This window comes from Wasmannia auropunctata, unplaced genomic scaffold (genome assembly GCF_000956235.1).
Source record: "Wasmannia auropunctata unplaced genomic scaffold, wasmannia.A_1.0 LD335214.1, whole genome shotgun sequence".
In the NCBI taxonomy this organism is placed as follows: Eukaryota; Metazoa; Arthropoda; class Insecta; order Hymenoptera; family Formicidae; genus Wasmannia; species Wasmannia auropunctata.
Window position 1 is genome coordinate 295,775 of NW_012027676.1, and position 15,094 is coordinate 310,868.

General features: G+C 37.5%; 2 protein-coding genes across 2 annotated transcripts in view; both read right to left on the reverse strand.

Annotated features, from left to right (window-relative positions):
* Positions 1 to 1,132: 1,132 nt before the first annotated feature.
* LOC105457487 lies at positions 1,133 to 12,041 on the reverse strand. Its single transcript, XM_011702176.1, has 7 exons — positions 11,768 to 12,041; positions 7,519 to 7,668; positions 6,833 to 6,994; positions 6,346 to 6,522; positions 4,738 to 4,995; positions 2,057 to 2,325; positions 1,133 to 1,702 (listed from the first exon to the last, which is right to left on the reverse strand). Exons 1-7 carry the CDS (start codon positions 12,039 to 12,041, stop codon positions 1,505 to 1,507), a joined length of 1,488 nt encoding a protein of 495 aa, XP_011700478.1. The 3' UTR covers positions 1,133 to 1,504.
* A 1,460-nt stretch (positions 12,042 to 13,501) lies between these two features.
* Positions 13,502 to 15,094, reverse strand: part of LOC105457519 (multiple epidermal growth factor-like domains protein 11) — a 4,421-nt gene continuing 2,828 nt past the window's right edge. Inside the window, exons 5-8 of the mRNA XM_011702228.1 lie at positions 14,875 to 15,088; positions 14,607 to 14,764; positions 13,758 to 14,020; positions 13,502 to 13,569 (exon numbers count right to left, since the gene is read on the reverse strand). Coding sequence (XP_011700530.1) covers positions 13,782 to 14,020; positions 14,607 to 14,764; positions 14,875 to 15,088 — 611 coding nt within the window. The 3' untranslated portion in view covers positions 13,502 to 13,569; positions 13,758 to 13,781. The remainder of the gene's footprint in view (positions 13,570 to 13,757; positions 14,021 to 14,606; positions 14,765 to 14,874; positions 15,089 to 15,094) is intronic.

Sequence of the window (15,094 nt, forward strand, 5' to 3'; positions counted from 1 at the left end):
ATTTCACGAGTGAGTTTGACTTAAAGAATAAATAATCGTATGACGCTTTAATTTGTAATTATTGAACAGATGTATTGTCATCGAAATGAGAGACTCGAAATTTTTACGTAATAATGCAATTTACCTTGATGAACTTGAATAATCTTTATTGTACTCTGTGAATGAAGTACGATTATATTCATATCATGATAATTATAAAAAAAGCGTTTTACAATGCATTTTTTTAATAGTAATATTGTCAAGCGAATCAATGCTTTTGTCATATGATTTCTGATATGCAATTATATATATATCGATATATAGATTATATGTGAATTAAATCATTTTAATCGAAATAATTGATATCGGATATTTTTGTTGTAAATTAACATCATTTATTTTTGACATAGTTGATCTTTAAAAGCAGTCCCTGCTGAGATTTATAAGATCATACTTTTGCATAATTAAAAATTTTTTGATATCAAATAAATTCATTTATTTAGCGAATATTTAAGATTTCTCAGTTCAATTACTTCAAAGCATTGAAACGCTCATTTCTCAGTTTATTTTGGATAAATATCCTGTCATCAACTTCGATTTCTTGCACATTAAGCGTAAATTTTTCTCTCGCACTTACATGGATATAAGCACTTTCAATATTTTTGCCTGTATCTATTGAGACATTCGAAAGCGATTCGTTATTTTATCATTGCGCTGATCGTGTTGCTTAATTATGCCATTAGACCCTGCTTTTTTTCCAACTGCATTCGTAAATTCTTATCTGTGCAAGTACCAAGTAAAAATATGTTATTTCGTCAAAATTCGTTAAGTACACTTGTGCCCAAGTACATTCATCCAGAAAGTGCCTTGCATCTTTATTAATATTTCATTCGTATTATAAAGTCAGCATCGATTTTCAATACCTATTACACGCTACGCAAAAGAAAATGATAAATTAAAAATTCCGTAATTACAATACGTATTAAATTAAATTAATTGGACTAAATATACATTGAGGATATTATTCTGAACTTGCGCTTGCATAAAAATTGTAGTATTTTAAATTAAAGAAATAATTTATAATTCTAAATTTGCACTTTCATTTCTCAAAATAAATTAAAAATACAGATACAGAGAGAAAGAGACAGAGATAGATAGATAGATAGATAGATAGAGAGGGAGAGAGAGAGAAAGTTATAAAATTGCAAATCGTGATATTTCATACAATTGTTGTCTGGGAAAAGAGATATTTTTCATGTTAATGACTTCTATATACCGCGTAATGTCATATGAGCTGACTTTTTAACGCGGGCGAAATACGAATTTTGCTTATTCTCGATATTTATGCATTTATCTCTATTGATTTGAATTTCGTATTTTATCGCAAGTATGCCCCCGCGTTTTTTTTTGCCTTCGATCTTGACGTGGCTGATAGTTCTTGCAAATACAATAAAAAGGTCGTTAATAAATCGAGAGTCCGCTTCGACATTATACTTGATACGTCGTTATACTTGAGACGAAGAGACTACACTTGAAAAATGTCATCGGAAGCCCGTGGTGCAACGCTCGTGCCGAAAATGGTCGCTGGCGTTGCCATAGGCGCGGTCTCGCCGTTGGAAGTGGTTATCGCCGTTGTTAACGTCGCTGTCGTCGTCGTCATCATCGTCGTCATGGTTGTCGTTATTGGGATGATGTTTGACACGTCTGATGTCGTCGGTACCTGCTGCAAATGTAATCAATCCTTGCCTAAAGCTCGGATACACGGCAATCGCAGTTTAATTTTAAAAATTATCTGCTTTATATTAATTATGTCAAATACAATGTATCCGTGTTTTTGATGCGACACACTTTTCAAAAATAATTTGTACGTAATGATAAATTTGAAGTCTGAAATTTAATGGCAGAAGTTTAATGATGCCGCAACATGCGATGGTTGTCGGATATAACGTCGCAAGTCTTAAACATGAGTTCGACAGTAATGGAACTTATTCTCGATACGTCTCAACGTTGAAGCACCACCTGATGATGATAGACGATGATAGATGTTGGATCCCGAGAGAGATCGGAGTTGACTTACCTCGTTGTAAAAGGCTTCCTTCCCCTCTTCGACCGAAGGGAGCAACTCGTCCGTGGAATGGGGAGTCCTAGGACTGGGTGTCGGTACCACCTGTTGCTGCTGCTGCTGCTGCTGCAGCTGCAGTTGCTCCCGCTGCTTCGACAGCCGGAGCTCCTGAACCGCATGGCGCTGCTCCTTGTCGTTCCTCTCCTTCTCGAGTCGACGCGCGCTGTAGCTACGGGACGAGGACGTCGAACTGTGTACCGACGCTAAGCTAGGACGGCGAGAACCTACGCGAGAAGAAGAACCACATCGTAGGGACATCAGCGTATCCTCTAACAGCTCTACTTTCTATGCTAGAAGAAGTATAACGTTGGAAAAGGAAGCAAAAGAATCCTATACTAGATAATCTCTAATATGAGCTATCTATAAGACTGTAATATTTCTAACAATAAGTGCAAAACTGTAATAATACGTTCTTGCGATACCTTCAACGCGATAAATATTCGATGAAGCGGTGGGAGAGGGAGCTTGCGAAGAAATGTCGTGCTACAAATTAAATAAACGGGAACGTGAATGAGCATACGAGAAAGGGAGTAAAATAACAGTGCATTCTTAAGGAAAGTAAATAGTAACAGTAGAGATGATAAATAATAATAAAGATAAATTAGTTATTAAAGATACGTCTAGACACGGTCTATTCTTGATATTTTTTAAAAGAACCTAGATACATGCTAATCTTATTTTTTTTTAATCACTAGACTTGTCTATGAAGTGTTTCTGTTGTAATAGTGTATTTAACGACATAATTCTGTACGTAATATATTTTATAAAAATGAAAATTCGTGCAGGTCGTTCAAGTTGAACGCAGAAAAACGACATTTATGCAGATATTAAAAATATTCAATTGAAAAGTTAACAGAGCATTGGAGTAATTTACGAAATAATAAAAAGAAATTTTATAAGAATTTCTTGCATATTACGAGTATGTATTATTATATTTTACTGAAATTAAAAAAAAAGACATAAGTTCATTGATAGGAGCGGTACTGAAACGCCTGTAAGTATGTGACACGTATGAAATGATCGCAGTCTTTATCGAGATGAGTTTTCACGATGATATATACATATATGAAAAGCTTCAAGTTTTTAAAAAATATATAAGCTGGCAAAGCTAACTATTCTAAACATTATTATACATATTTTAGTGTATAGAGATTCAGTTTTTCGGTAAAAAAAAAACTCAAAAAGCTTATCGACTGATTAAACATTTGCTCTTTTATGATTGTTATATTTTATTAAAGTATTTTCTATCTTCATGAATTATAAAACATCTACCAAGAAACTGATCCCTGAATTATTGACGTATTGTTGACGCGATCGTACAGATACGTGTGTGTAAATGTGCGTGTGCAGCGAGCTAGCTAGTGCGTAAGGATTTCGTGTCTCTCTCTACGTCTTACCAGAAAAGATTCGCTTGTAAACGAGCAACGAAATCGGCCGCTGCTATCTTGCTATCTCGTAACACACTTGTGATGCATTTTATTCGCAATTTCATGTTTCTCTCTTTATAAATGCAGACTTGCTGTCTGCACGATCTTTTTGAGATATTTTATACATATGTATGACACATCTCAATTCATTAATTATTTTATCTTAAGACGTTGGCAACCGAGGAATACTTTAATTTCTGAGTTTCAGGACGAAAAAACGTCATGCGAATCGTACTAAATATATAGTACATATAAATTCTCATTAATTTCATTTTATTGTCCTTACAATCGTGTATGTACGACTGGCAACGAAATAACATTTATGATACAGCGATGTAAGAACAGTAAATGCAATTAATACGAATAGTTAATAATTGTATCCAAAAAGCTGTAAAGTTTTTCTTTCGTATTCACGTATATAATATTACCGTATAGGATGATCGTTAAATTTGTCCAGCGAGTAAAACGCGTCATGGACATACCAAGACGAGATTATCAAGAGCCGGGATTTCGGATGAAACACACGGATATCTAAAACAGCCATCGACAACAGCTAGTCACCATGACCATGTAACAGCAACAGCGACAATGATATGATTTGCCACGAAGCATCATTTGCTACCGCCACATCACCAGTCGTCATCATAAATAATCTTCCTTTTTCGCAATTACATCACCGTTGCCAGCACAAGAAGCGAGTTAACGAACATAGAGGAAGTGTAATAGATAAATGGAGTATATGTGTGGAAAGAGAGAGAGAGAGAGAGAGAGAGAGAGAGGGAGGGAGGGAGGGAGGGAGAGGGAGAGGAAAAGGCAAAAGAATGAGAGAGCTGGATAACAAATAGTTACACATAGTGACGGCGAGAAGAATCTATCATTGCCACAGGATAACACTTGTGTATGAATGAACACACACAGCGATAATGATACCGATAACAATGTTTACTCGACGACGACAGGTCGCGTATATTCTTTGTGTTCATGTTTATGTGTCACTTACACGGACCGCGCGTAAATTTGCAAATCGAATTTCACGGTTATCCAATAATGTAGATCGATAGGCAAGTAGGGAGACGGAGCGAACGTCAAAGAGATGATATGGAAACGTATTCATACGTATACGATAGGAGGTGTGAGACACCCAGAGAGCAATAGAGAGACAGAAAGAGAAAGAGAGAAAGAAAGAGACAGAGACGAGAGATCGTCTACCGGGGCCGTCGGTCGATCCCTCGGCCACGTCACTAAGGGTACGTCGGTGCTTGTTGCCGTCCTTGGTCGCCTGCAGGTGACACGATATAAGCAAGATAGCGGCGGCCCGTGCCGCACCTGCTCTGGACGCCGGTACCAGGGGTCCACGGCTGCCACCGCTGCTGGGCCTCCTGGTGAACGCGCAGCTGAGAGGTCCGGCGCTACCGCTCCGCTGGCTCGATCGCGATCCAGGCCGTCCGTGCAGCGTCAGCGGTATGCCTGCGAAAATTTATTTTCGGGGGGGAATTATTTTTGCATACGGAGACGCGATTCGCGCCTTTCGGACGACGATTCGTCGGCCCTTCGTTATAGCTCTCTGATCGGACTCTCGCGGACGTGATGGACGTTTCGTTTGACCTTTCAAACGAGATACCCCGACAAGCCGTCCGTCCGACTTTTTTGAACGAGATATTTCTGATTCCTGCTCGTTTACTACGTCGGGTATACGTTACGTATGCAACCGATACAACAATATATTGCTTGGCGTGATTCAATATTCTTCGATATCAAGCACGGTTATGTAAGCAAAGAATAAAATTGCAGAAATCATTTTTGTTCAAAACAAAAATAAGAATTGAGACGGATGGTTCGCGTAGTTGATATCTCGATCCCTTATGATATTATTTAGAGACTATCTTTGTTAAAAGAACTCGTGCTCCATATGAAAGAATTGCTCTTTTTACTGTATTATTTTTAGATGGGAGGATATATATAACTTTTCCTGCGCGAGAGAATGCAGAGGGCTTTGTTGCTATTTTTTGAAATTCTCTTACAATTTCGTTTCCTTGCTACGTCTGGTTTTCAGGTATACAATAGTTCGATGTATGTGACGTCGTAAGTAACGAAGTGAGACGAGAATAGATACCTCTCTTTGGAATATACTATGCACCGTATCGATATATAGATATCTTCTATTGATTTCGCAGAAGCGAAAGTAGGTTTTCCACGAAGGGGAAGGATTATTATTGTCGAATTTGCGCATGTTTGATGCGAGGGCGTGTTAAATAGTGCAGTTTTAGAAAAATTATGAAATCGTATTTTACCCAAAATTGTAAATTATAATTTTCTTCTGTATAATCATAAATCGTAATCTATTATTTTTTTTAATATAAAAATATTATATTATGAATTTATGAGAGAGAGAGATATATACTTTTAATTCCATAATGATGTACGGTCTCATAAACTAATCCCGGCTTTTTCTAGTCAGAATAAATTTTTTTTATTTGAAAGAGAAGATTGAAATATATTATGCAAGATTATAAAAATAGTATATCCTTTAAATAAAAAAATAATTGATCACGCGAATTATATTATAATACAGACATTACGTGCTTTAATTTCCTTTATTAAAAAAAAATGAAGCTTGAACCATCTTAATGTATATGTTATTGATCTTAACAAATAATTTGTTTAAAAAGGAAATTTTCAGAAGATAGATTATTTGCGATTAACGTGTCTCTTTAGAGCTAACATTATTTTTCGTGATTGCGACAACTATAAATTCTCTGATCCACGAGACCTTTCCCTCCCGCAGTGAGGTGTCGGGATTAATTGGTCATTACTTACCCGTATCACTGGAAAACAGCATGGGTGGCGCATGATTGGCATTGGCGTAATGCCGCGGCCTTGAATATCTCGCCCGGCTGAATAGTTTGAGCACGAAGCATATCATCGCCGTAAAGATGGCTATCCCCGATGCTATGAAGAGTAGGGTCGGAAGGTCCGTAGTTATCAGCACCAGATCTATCGGGTCAGATTACGGCAAATTAAAGGAGGACGCGGCACGATGACTCGTCGCGGATCGATATCAAAATATATTTCCTCCGCCAACCGCGCGAAATTTAATTCAACGTTTGCAGTAATTAGCCCAATGTAAAACCGATAAATGTTAGATAATTTTATTTATACATTAAAATAAATGATAGAAATTAATATTTGAGGGGCGACGGAATTTTAATAAGATTGTTTCAGTAATAAAGATATCGTAATCGAATTATGAGAATCTGACAGAAATCTAGAATAAGTGTGAAGTATCATGGATAAAATAGCATACCCTCCGCGCAGAAAACCTTCTTGTTAGGCCTAGACAAAGCAACCCTGTGATATCCCTCCTCGCAATCGCATACCGCATTATGTTGAACCTGCGTGCACGTCGAATGTTGATCCGCAAAAGTGCACGTCGCACGATAGAAGCACTGCTCTCCGAGCTTTTTGGCTGAAAGCAAGAATCGATAGAACTTACTTATTGAGGAACGTATCTTTTATTCAATAGGAATTTAATCAAAGTCCCATCTACTTGAATATATGATCGCATTCGATCTTTTCTGTCGACAAAAACTTGTTCCCCCAATTCGGAAAGTTTTATGTCTCTATACTGCGTCGTAAAATGTCTGTCATGATGTCTGTGTTAATTTAATATATCTGCCATGTTGTCTATGTAATTTAATATGATGTCTATGTCGTTTTTAAATCTTTTGCATTTTTATCATAATATTAGATAAAAACGTTTAACCCGCGTATCGTAGTTTCAGAAATTCATTTACGGTTCTCGCGCGCGCTTTGCGTTCGTTGTGTAAAATAAACGAGTGCACAAAGTCTTTTCATGCCGCCGGACTTCATTCAGGGCTATCAGGAGCGCGCGAACATTTATTTTCACCGACCGTTACCATGGAAGTTATGATATCGGAACGACCTACTTGTTAGGCATGAGGGTAACTAGTCTGGCTAGCTTTTACGTACGTTTGGCACATCCCTTGGTAGGCCCGAGACGAACGGGGTAGAACTTTTCGCACTCGCAGAGGCCAGTGATTGAATCACAGAACACGTGCTGCAGCTCGGAATTGCACGAGGACGCGATGTCGCAAGGCGAGCCCAAGTACCGTCCCTTTTCTGCAAAAAGAGTCACATGAATATTTAAACTTCCGCTTTATGTAAATATCATTAAATGGTATTTCGATAGACAGAGAATAATAATTTCTCTGATAGCTCTTTTGATATATATACGGTTAAAATAATTAAAAAAATAAATAAATAAATTTTACATTTTACCGAGAATTTTACATTTGTTAATTTTTCTTGCCTGAATATGGGCTAAAATTATTATGACTTATACTTCCTACAATATTATTTTAAATATTATTTTTAAAGCGTTGACATAAATTTTTTTTATGGAGAAAAAATAATCTTTTATAGTATATGTTAATGACAAATTTAATTGCTTTCTATTTAGAAGCATTTAAATATTTCTCTGTTGACATCTGCCAACGATAATTTTGTTGATATCTGTCATTAATAATTTTGTTGCAATAATACAAGTAAAATGTGAATTTCGAAACAACGCAAACGCTTCTAAGTTCTGCAATTTATTAATTCAATTGTAGACTTCAGATACATCTGTTTGGCAATGCGCCAACTTATTTGTTATGAGTTCACTGCCAAGCTATTGTAACAGTATCGTACTATATCCCTCTGTCGGTTTCGCAGCAGTAGGTCAGGCGATAATTGCTAACTCCCTTTGGCATGCTTTCAAACTGCAATGTGCGGCAATGCAGCGATAATGTGCGAACAGTCATAAATTTCCTAATCGAATATTCCCTGAAACGCAGGCTGTTATATTCTTTGTATGCCTTAAATTAAAGATAAATAAAAAATTTTCTTATTATAAATTATATATTTACTGACAAAGAAAATTAATGAGATTAATTTTTTATTATAAATTAATATACCATGAATAAGCCGTAAAGTTTTTTCTTGAGTGTACTCCCATATTTTTAGTTTGTTAAAATTATTTTATATTCTAATAATAATATATTATATGTTATTTATTTACGTTTGAAATATATAGATATCTCTATTTGTAGAGGCTTAAGAGACGCGCTTCTTGCCGGGCTATATTATTCGGATCAACGCATAAATCGTTTATTTAATGACAGCGACAGTCGTGCGTGATAAATGCACTTCGTGTCATTTAGCGGCGCCACGGACGCGTATGCAAATGCAGAGATTTCAATATTACCGTGCTCATTGTCTTGCGGATAATAGCCGTCCGTGCAGCACACAGTTCGTGCGCCGTTTCGCGACGATCGCGCGATCCTTCGGTTTTACAGTTGAAAAATGCGCGGCCTCGACGGGATTTCTTTAGGCCGCATTTAATTTCATACTGATTAAAGTTCATTGCACGTACGCGTTACCGCTGCGTCGCGTGCGCCTTATCGCTCTCTCTCATCGAGCGAAAATTTAGATTCGCGTGATTTACGGGGAGTTCAACGAAAAGTTTTAATAACGTCTTGATGAATTAGCACGCGTGCAGCTGTATTACGTATAATTAAGAAATTATGTGTTTCAGTCATTAAAATTATCTTGGATCACATTGATTAATTAAATAGAGAACCATATAGAAAGTTCCAAAAAGCATGTCAAGAGAATCAAGTGAAGAGATATTTTAATAGTCAATAAACATACTTATACCGCTATTGCTACGTTATTATTCGCGTGTAAAAATTTATTTCTAATATCGAGCAGCTTACATCTTTTAATTTGAAAATTACGTAAGTTTGAAACGATATAAGGTTGATGCTCTCTCTCGTGTCTTTTTGTCATTTGTCAATTTTTATATTGTGACTGACTGTACGCGGCTAAGTTTTGCTCCTCTTGCTAATCCGTTTCGTTCGATTGCATCTTTCTAGTCGAGAAGATGCGCACCATGGATGAAAAGAGCACAAAATGTATAAACGCCAACAAATGCGCTATCCTTTTTGTTAAGCTTTATCCTCGCGCTGAGCTTCGCTTTCGAAAGAGGATGAACGTAGTAGGCACAATGTGCAGCTCTGAACTGACACACGCGGGCCTAGAGAACTGAGCTTGCAGCATCCATTAAAATCAATACCGGCGGCATGCTTGGCGCGAAAATCAAGAAGAACGCGTTTCCTTCGCGATTATATTGAAGCGTGATTATAGCGCGTGCGCTAGGACCAATCGCTGGAGGCACTTATTTCCGCCTCCTTTAAAACGTAAGAATAGCGTGTTAGGTGTTTTAATACAAAATTGGAAAGAGATAAACGTAAGAGGAGCAAAACGTGATGGACGCGCGTCACGCGATAAAACTTGAGGTCTTTATCGATGCGAAAGAAAACGTGCACCCATATGGAATTTAACAAGGATTCAAATTTTACGTGAATAAAGCGTTAATTAATATTTTTACAAGTAGAACATTTCAATAATAATCGTTCACGGAGAGAATTTTATTTTAAAATTTACCCTGAAAATCATGTTAATCGTCGGACAACACAGTATTTCGACGAATTTTATATGATTTTCACTATTTTTTTAAATATATACCACAACAAATTTATTGTAGTGCACAGTAAAATTTGTTGAAATTCTATGTTGTCTCACGATTAACCAAATTTTCAGGAAAATTTTAAAAGGAAATTCTCTCCGTGTTGATTTAAATAATTGGCACAATTACTTTTAGAAAAATACATTTTTACCATTATTTTGAGCAATGGAAAAAATTATTTTTATAAAGAAAAGCTATATTTTACACGGCTCACTGAAAAAAGTAGCTTATCCTTTTTTTATATTAAATTAGGTGAGTTTACTAATTTTATCATAAAAATTAAATTTAAATATTTAACGAATAAATTCAATTATATTAGAAAATGTATTTGGGAATGAAGATATGTGCTTTAATGGATGACCATTTTCGAGGAAAGTGTTTGCACATTGTGAAGCAAGCGCGAGCAGGGAGAACCTTGAAATACATCGCCTTTGTCCGATCGTTATTATCTTACGTGAAAGTACAGCATTGTCGTGTCTAGGATGAACATGTCTCGATTGCAAATTACGTTAAATGTATATTAATTATCGAATAAACTCGGGCGGAATTATAGTAACTTTATGTGTTAGCCTGCTCACTTATTTTTATAGTGTATCTTTCTTGTATACTCTTTAGTTTTCCGGTTGTCAACTCATTTTTACTTCCTCAAACAATTTCTTGGCTTGTAATGTTTCGCCAGCATAATTAACTTTTTAGGAACTTGGCATTTTGTTTCTTACATCAGTTTTTATATGTATATTTACTTGATAATTTGGCATTATAATTTAAAAACCTGTTGAGAAATTTTAAATTAAACAGAAGAAGTTATTAATTTTGTACATTATTATTTCTTTGACACTTAGTCAGAATATACTTTTTCTTAGAATATAATAAACACACAAAAGAAATATAAAGAAAAATAAGAAATATTTCACGTAATTAGCGACAATCTGATTAAACATTTTTTTCTGTGTTTTACGAATATTACATGATAACATTATATAAAGATAGGAAATGTAAATCAATATGTTATGAGATTATTGACATTATTTGTGAACAATTTTTTCGTACATTTACAAATATTTCAAAATGGAAATTAGTATAGCAGTGACATTTAATTTTTTTCACTGATAATTATGCATGCCAATTATTTTTCTTAAGTTTTAAAAGGAATGGTAAATTTGTTCATTAAGGATGTTGTATTTCAGCAAGTTTAAACGACGATTGATGTTTAAACTTGATTTCGTTCTCACCGAGTATCACGAATATCCTAGGTCACCTAGGTAACGAACTAGCATCACAATGCTATCGTCGAGCTGTCCCTATAAATCTTGGCTTCTAAATCTTCCTTCTTCGTCCGAAAACGTTCGATACTGTAATCATCGATACAACGATTTTCTCGCTTTATAAATTTTATAATTTATAATATACACATATCATTCGTTAGTTCAGATGAAAACTCTGATTGACGTTTCGATAGAAATACCCTCGGAAAAATCTCTACATTCTCGATATGTAGAATTATTTGAAAATTCGCCATTATCGAATTTTAATTTAAGTGCAGTGCAACCACCGCCGGTCGTTTTCATCGAGCCATAGCTGTCCTCCTGCCATCGTCGTTTCCGTCGAACCATAGTTATTCTCCTGGCCATTACCATTGCCCTAACTCACCCGTAATATTTGCGAACCAGTCGTCCTCGAGATCGCCATTGCCGGTGGATATCTGCTCGTCCTCGTATACCTCGGCGTCGTCGTCGAGATAGCTGGATACATACACCGCCGCGTCATCATCACCTGCCGATTGCTTTCGAGTCCGGTTCGCCGTTCGCTGCGGCGTGTCGCTGGTGCAGGGCGCGGGTATCAGGAAGACGACGAGGCAGATCAGCAGGAGCCAGCAGCAGCAGCAGCAGGAGGTCAGTCTCAGGGCGGAGGGAAGCGCGCTCATCGCCCCCGCGGCGCAAATCAACCCCCGAAACCGACCACCGACGGCGCATCGACATCCTTCCCCGTCGCCTGCTCTCCCCTCCCTCCCCCCCGCCCTCCCGACCGTCCCGGCGCACCCTCGCGCCGTCGATGCCCCAGGGAGAAGCGCCTTACGTCGCGTTCGTCGCGTCTACAACGTTCTACGTGCGTCCGTTATCTCCTACGTGGCGGCGTAATAAGCGTTATTACCACTGCGAGCCCGCGCTGCGCCCGCACGCGAGCGCACCCGCTCGACGGCGCGAGGCTTCGCGTAATCCCAGCGCTTATTCAGCAACCCCTGAGAGCACTGCACAACGAGTGCACCGAGCGAGGAGACGCCGATCGTTTCGGACAACCTGCTCGAAACCGCTCCGCCTCGTTCACTGAACGGTCCTCGCGGGGCAAGAGCGAGGACGGACGCGGCTGCAGCTGCGCGCGGCCGCTACTCCGACGTGGCGCCCTACACCCCCGCTTCGTCCTCGCTTCGCCGTCGGTCCACATCGCGTCGATCGAGAGCACGGGGGTTAGTCGCCGTGGATCCCTCTCTCCGGAGAGAGAGCCGGGATGGCGGATGCATGTATTCATTAATTTATCGGTCAGCCTGATGCCATTAGAGTTTCTCTTCCTTTCGCTTCCCCGTTGACACTGTCCTTCGTATCTTTCGGAAATATATCTCGCGCATTGAGAGCGCCCTTCACGAATTCATCCGGCGCCACGAGTGAGCGTGTCGATTTGCCGAGTGTTAAATCGCCGCGGCGATTCGCGCCGTAATCGATTCGCCTTCGGGGAGGGGGAAAAAAAATAAAGGCAACAAGAGACCGGCACGCCTCCGGCCTCTGGTTCGGAGTTAAAGCATTATCGCGGACTGAAGTTTCGCTGCCTTATCGTCGCCGGACATCTGCCGGTGACAAGGCTACAAACTGAGGTAGTAATTACAGTCTAAAGGAGGTGACCGATATATTGCGGCCATACATGCCGAAAATGTCTCGAGAATGTTTCACTATCGTCCAGCGGTGTTAAACAGCTTCAATTGCGTCATATCTTGGTACTACACGACCGCACGAAGCTATTTGTGAATCCGTGGACAATATTAGCGATTCACCTTACTGGAGTATATTAGGAGCAAATTATAACAGCGTTCGCATTAAACAAAATCTGTTTTGAGAGATAGTTTTATATATATTTATATTGTTATATTTCTATTATTATCATCAAAATAACTTCGTGTATGCATATATTCAAGAAAGTAACAAACTTGATTAGATGAGAAAACATTATTATACTAACATCATTTATTGGCTGAATAAATATTACTTATCTTTACCTGATAAGATGTGATAAACAATAAAATATCTAATTTATCATTACTACTACAAATTGTACTATTTATCATCAATATCTACTATTGCAGTCCATTCTTCGTGACTGTCTCCTTCAAAGTTAGATCTCATAGTCGGACAACAAGGACTCGGTGGCAAAAGGTTCTCGCACAAAGATATTTGTTGATGGACCTATTAGAAAGCAAACATTACAAGATAGTTAACTCGTTTCCGAGTAAAATACAATAAAATATTAATTATAAGCTTTTTGTTTTAATATTTATAATAAATGAGAGGAGTGTTTTAAAAGAGCGATTTGATATTCGGGGAAACTGTGTGAACGTTTATCTTAACAATTACGTGAATATCACGATACGTACAGTTGAAAAAGTAGGATGTCGCAATTATCTTTCAGTTACGCTTTCGCCAAATCGTGAAAGCATGATAATTCTCGTTATTAATACACTTTGAAAAATACCTAAAGTAGCTAATTTCTTCTGTTGACGTTTGCGATACTTTATATACGTTATTGCTACCAGACCTGTGGCCAGTAATATAGCGATAGTCACGAAAGACCAAACTATTTTGATAACATTAGTCGAGGCAAAAAGCTGATTGTTATTAGTCACATAACATGGCAAATCTGCAAAATAAAAGGCAGTATGAATAAAATTAACAAATTCAAATTCTTTTTATAATACATAAAATTATATAAAAATAATATTTATTCTTAATGTCCCGTATGATTTTTCATATCAGTTTTTATACTTTTCTTTGCAAGACTTTTTTTAAGTTTTTAGTTCTGTATTTTTAAATTTTTATAAAATGAACTAAGAATATTTAATATAGGTTTTTTATGAAAAGATGAAATTTTGATGTTTTGCGGATAACATTTGCTAATAAACAATTTATATAATTTAATATAAAATCATCCTAAAAGAAATTAAAAATAATTCTTTTTCAAACTATAGAAATTCTGTTACATTAATGAAAACGATTGCATAATATACAGGATGTCCCAGATCACCTACGACACTCATTTAAAAATGAGGGAAGTGGTTTCTATCACAAATAGCAAACATTCTCATTTTAGGTGGTCTGGGATAATCTGTGTAATCAAAAAATTTATTATTAAAGAACATTAGTTAAAAATTTCCGTAAATAAGTTAAAAAATTTTTGCGACACAATTGAAAAAGGTATAATTTGTTTTTTGATTGCAAATACTTACCTGTTTTAATCAAGCAGCCGATATTAGTTGTATTGCCATCAGCAGAATGCATCATGATGCATAGTGTTTCGTTATCAAGGGAATAGTCGCAGTCACAATACGGTACGCTGTGGATAGCTTGTAAGATTGTACTATTTGTGTTATTACAAATCGTGATTCTGCAATGAATGTGCGAATATACTCAAAAATTTATTTAGCAAACTATTTAATGGCGGACGCTTTTCGCGAGGTCAGGAACGGAATGTTCGGACGGATCGATAATATTCACCTGTTGACGTCGTAATGATCGTAGGTCATCATGATGAGGCATATGGTCGGTTCATCGCAGTCCTGTCCCATCCATCCGAACTGACACTCGCATGCGTTGTATAAATTGTAGCGGTCAATGACACACTCGCCGTGTCCGCTGCAGTTGCGAGTACACTCGGGGATGCATCCTGAGTGATTGACGATATCCGGTACGAAACCGTCGTGACAGATGCAATGAT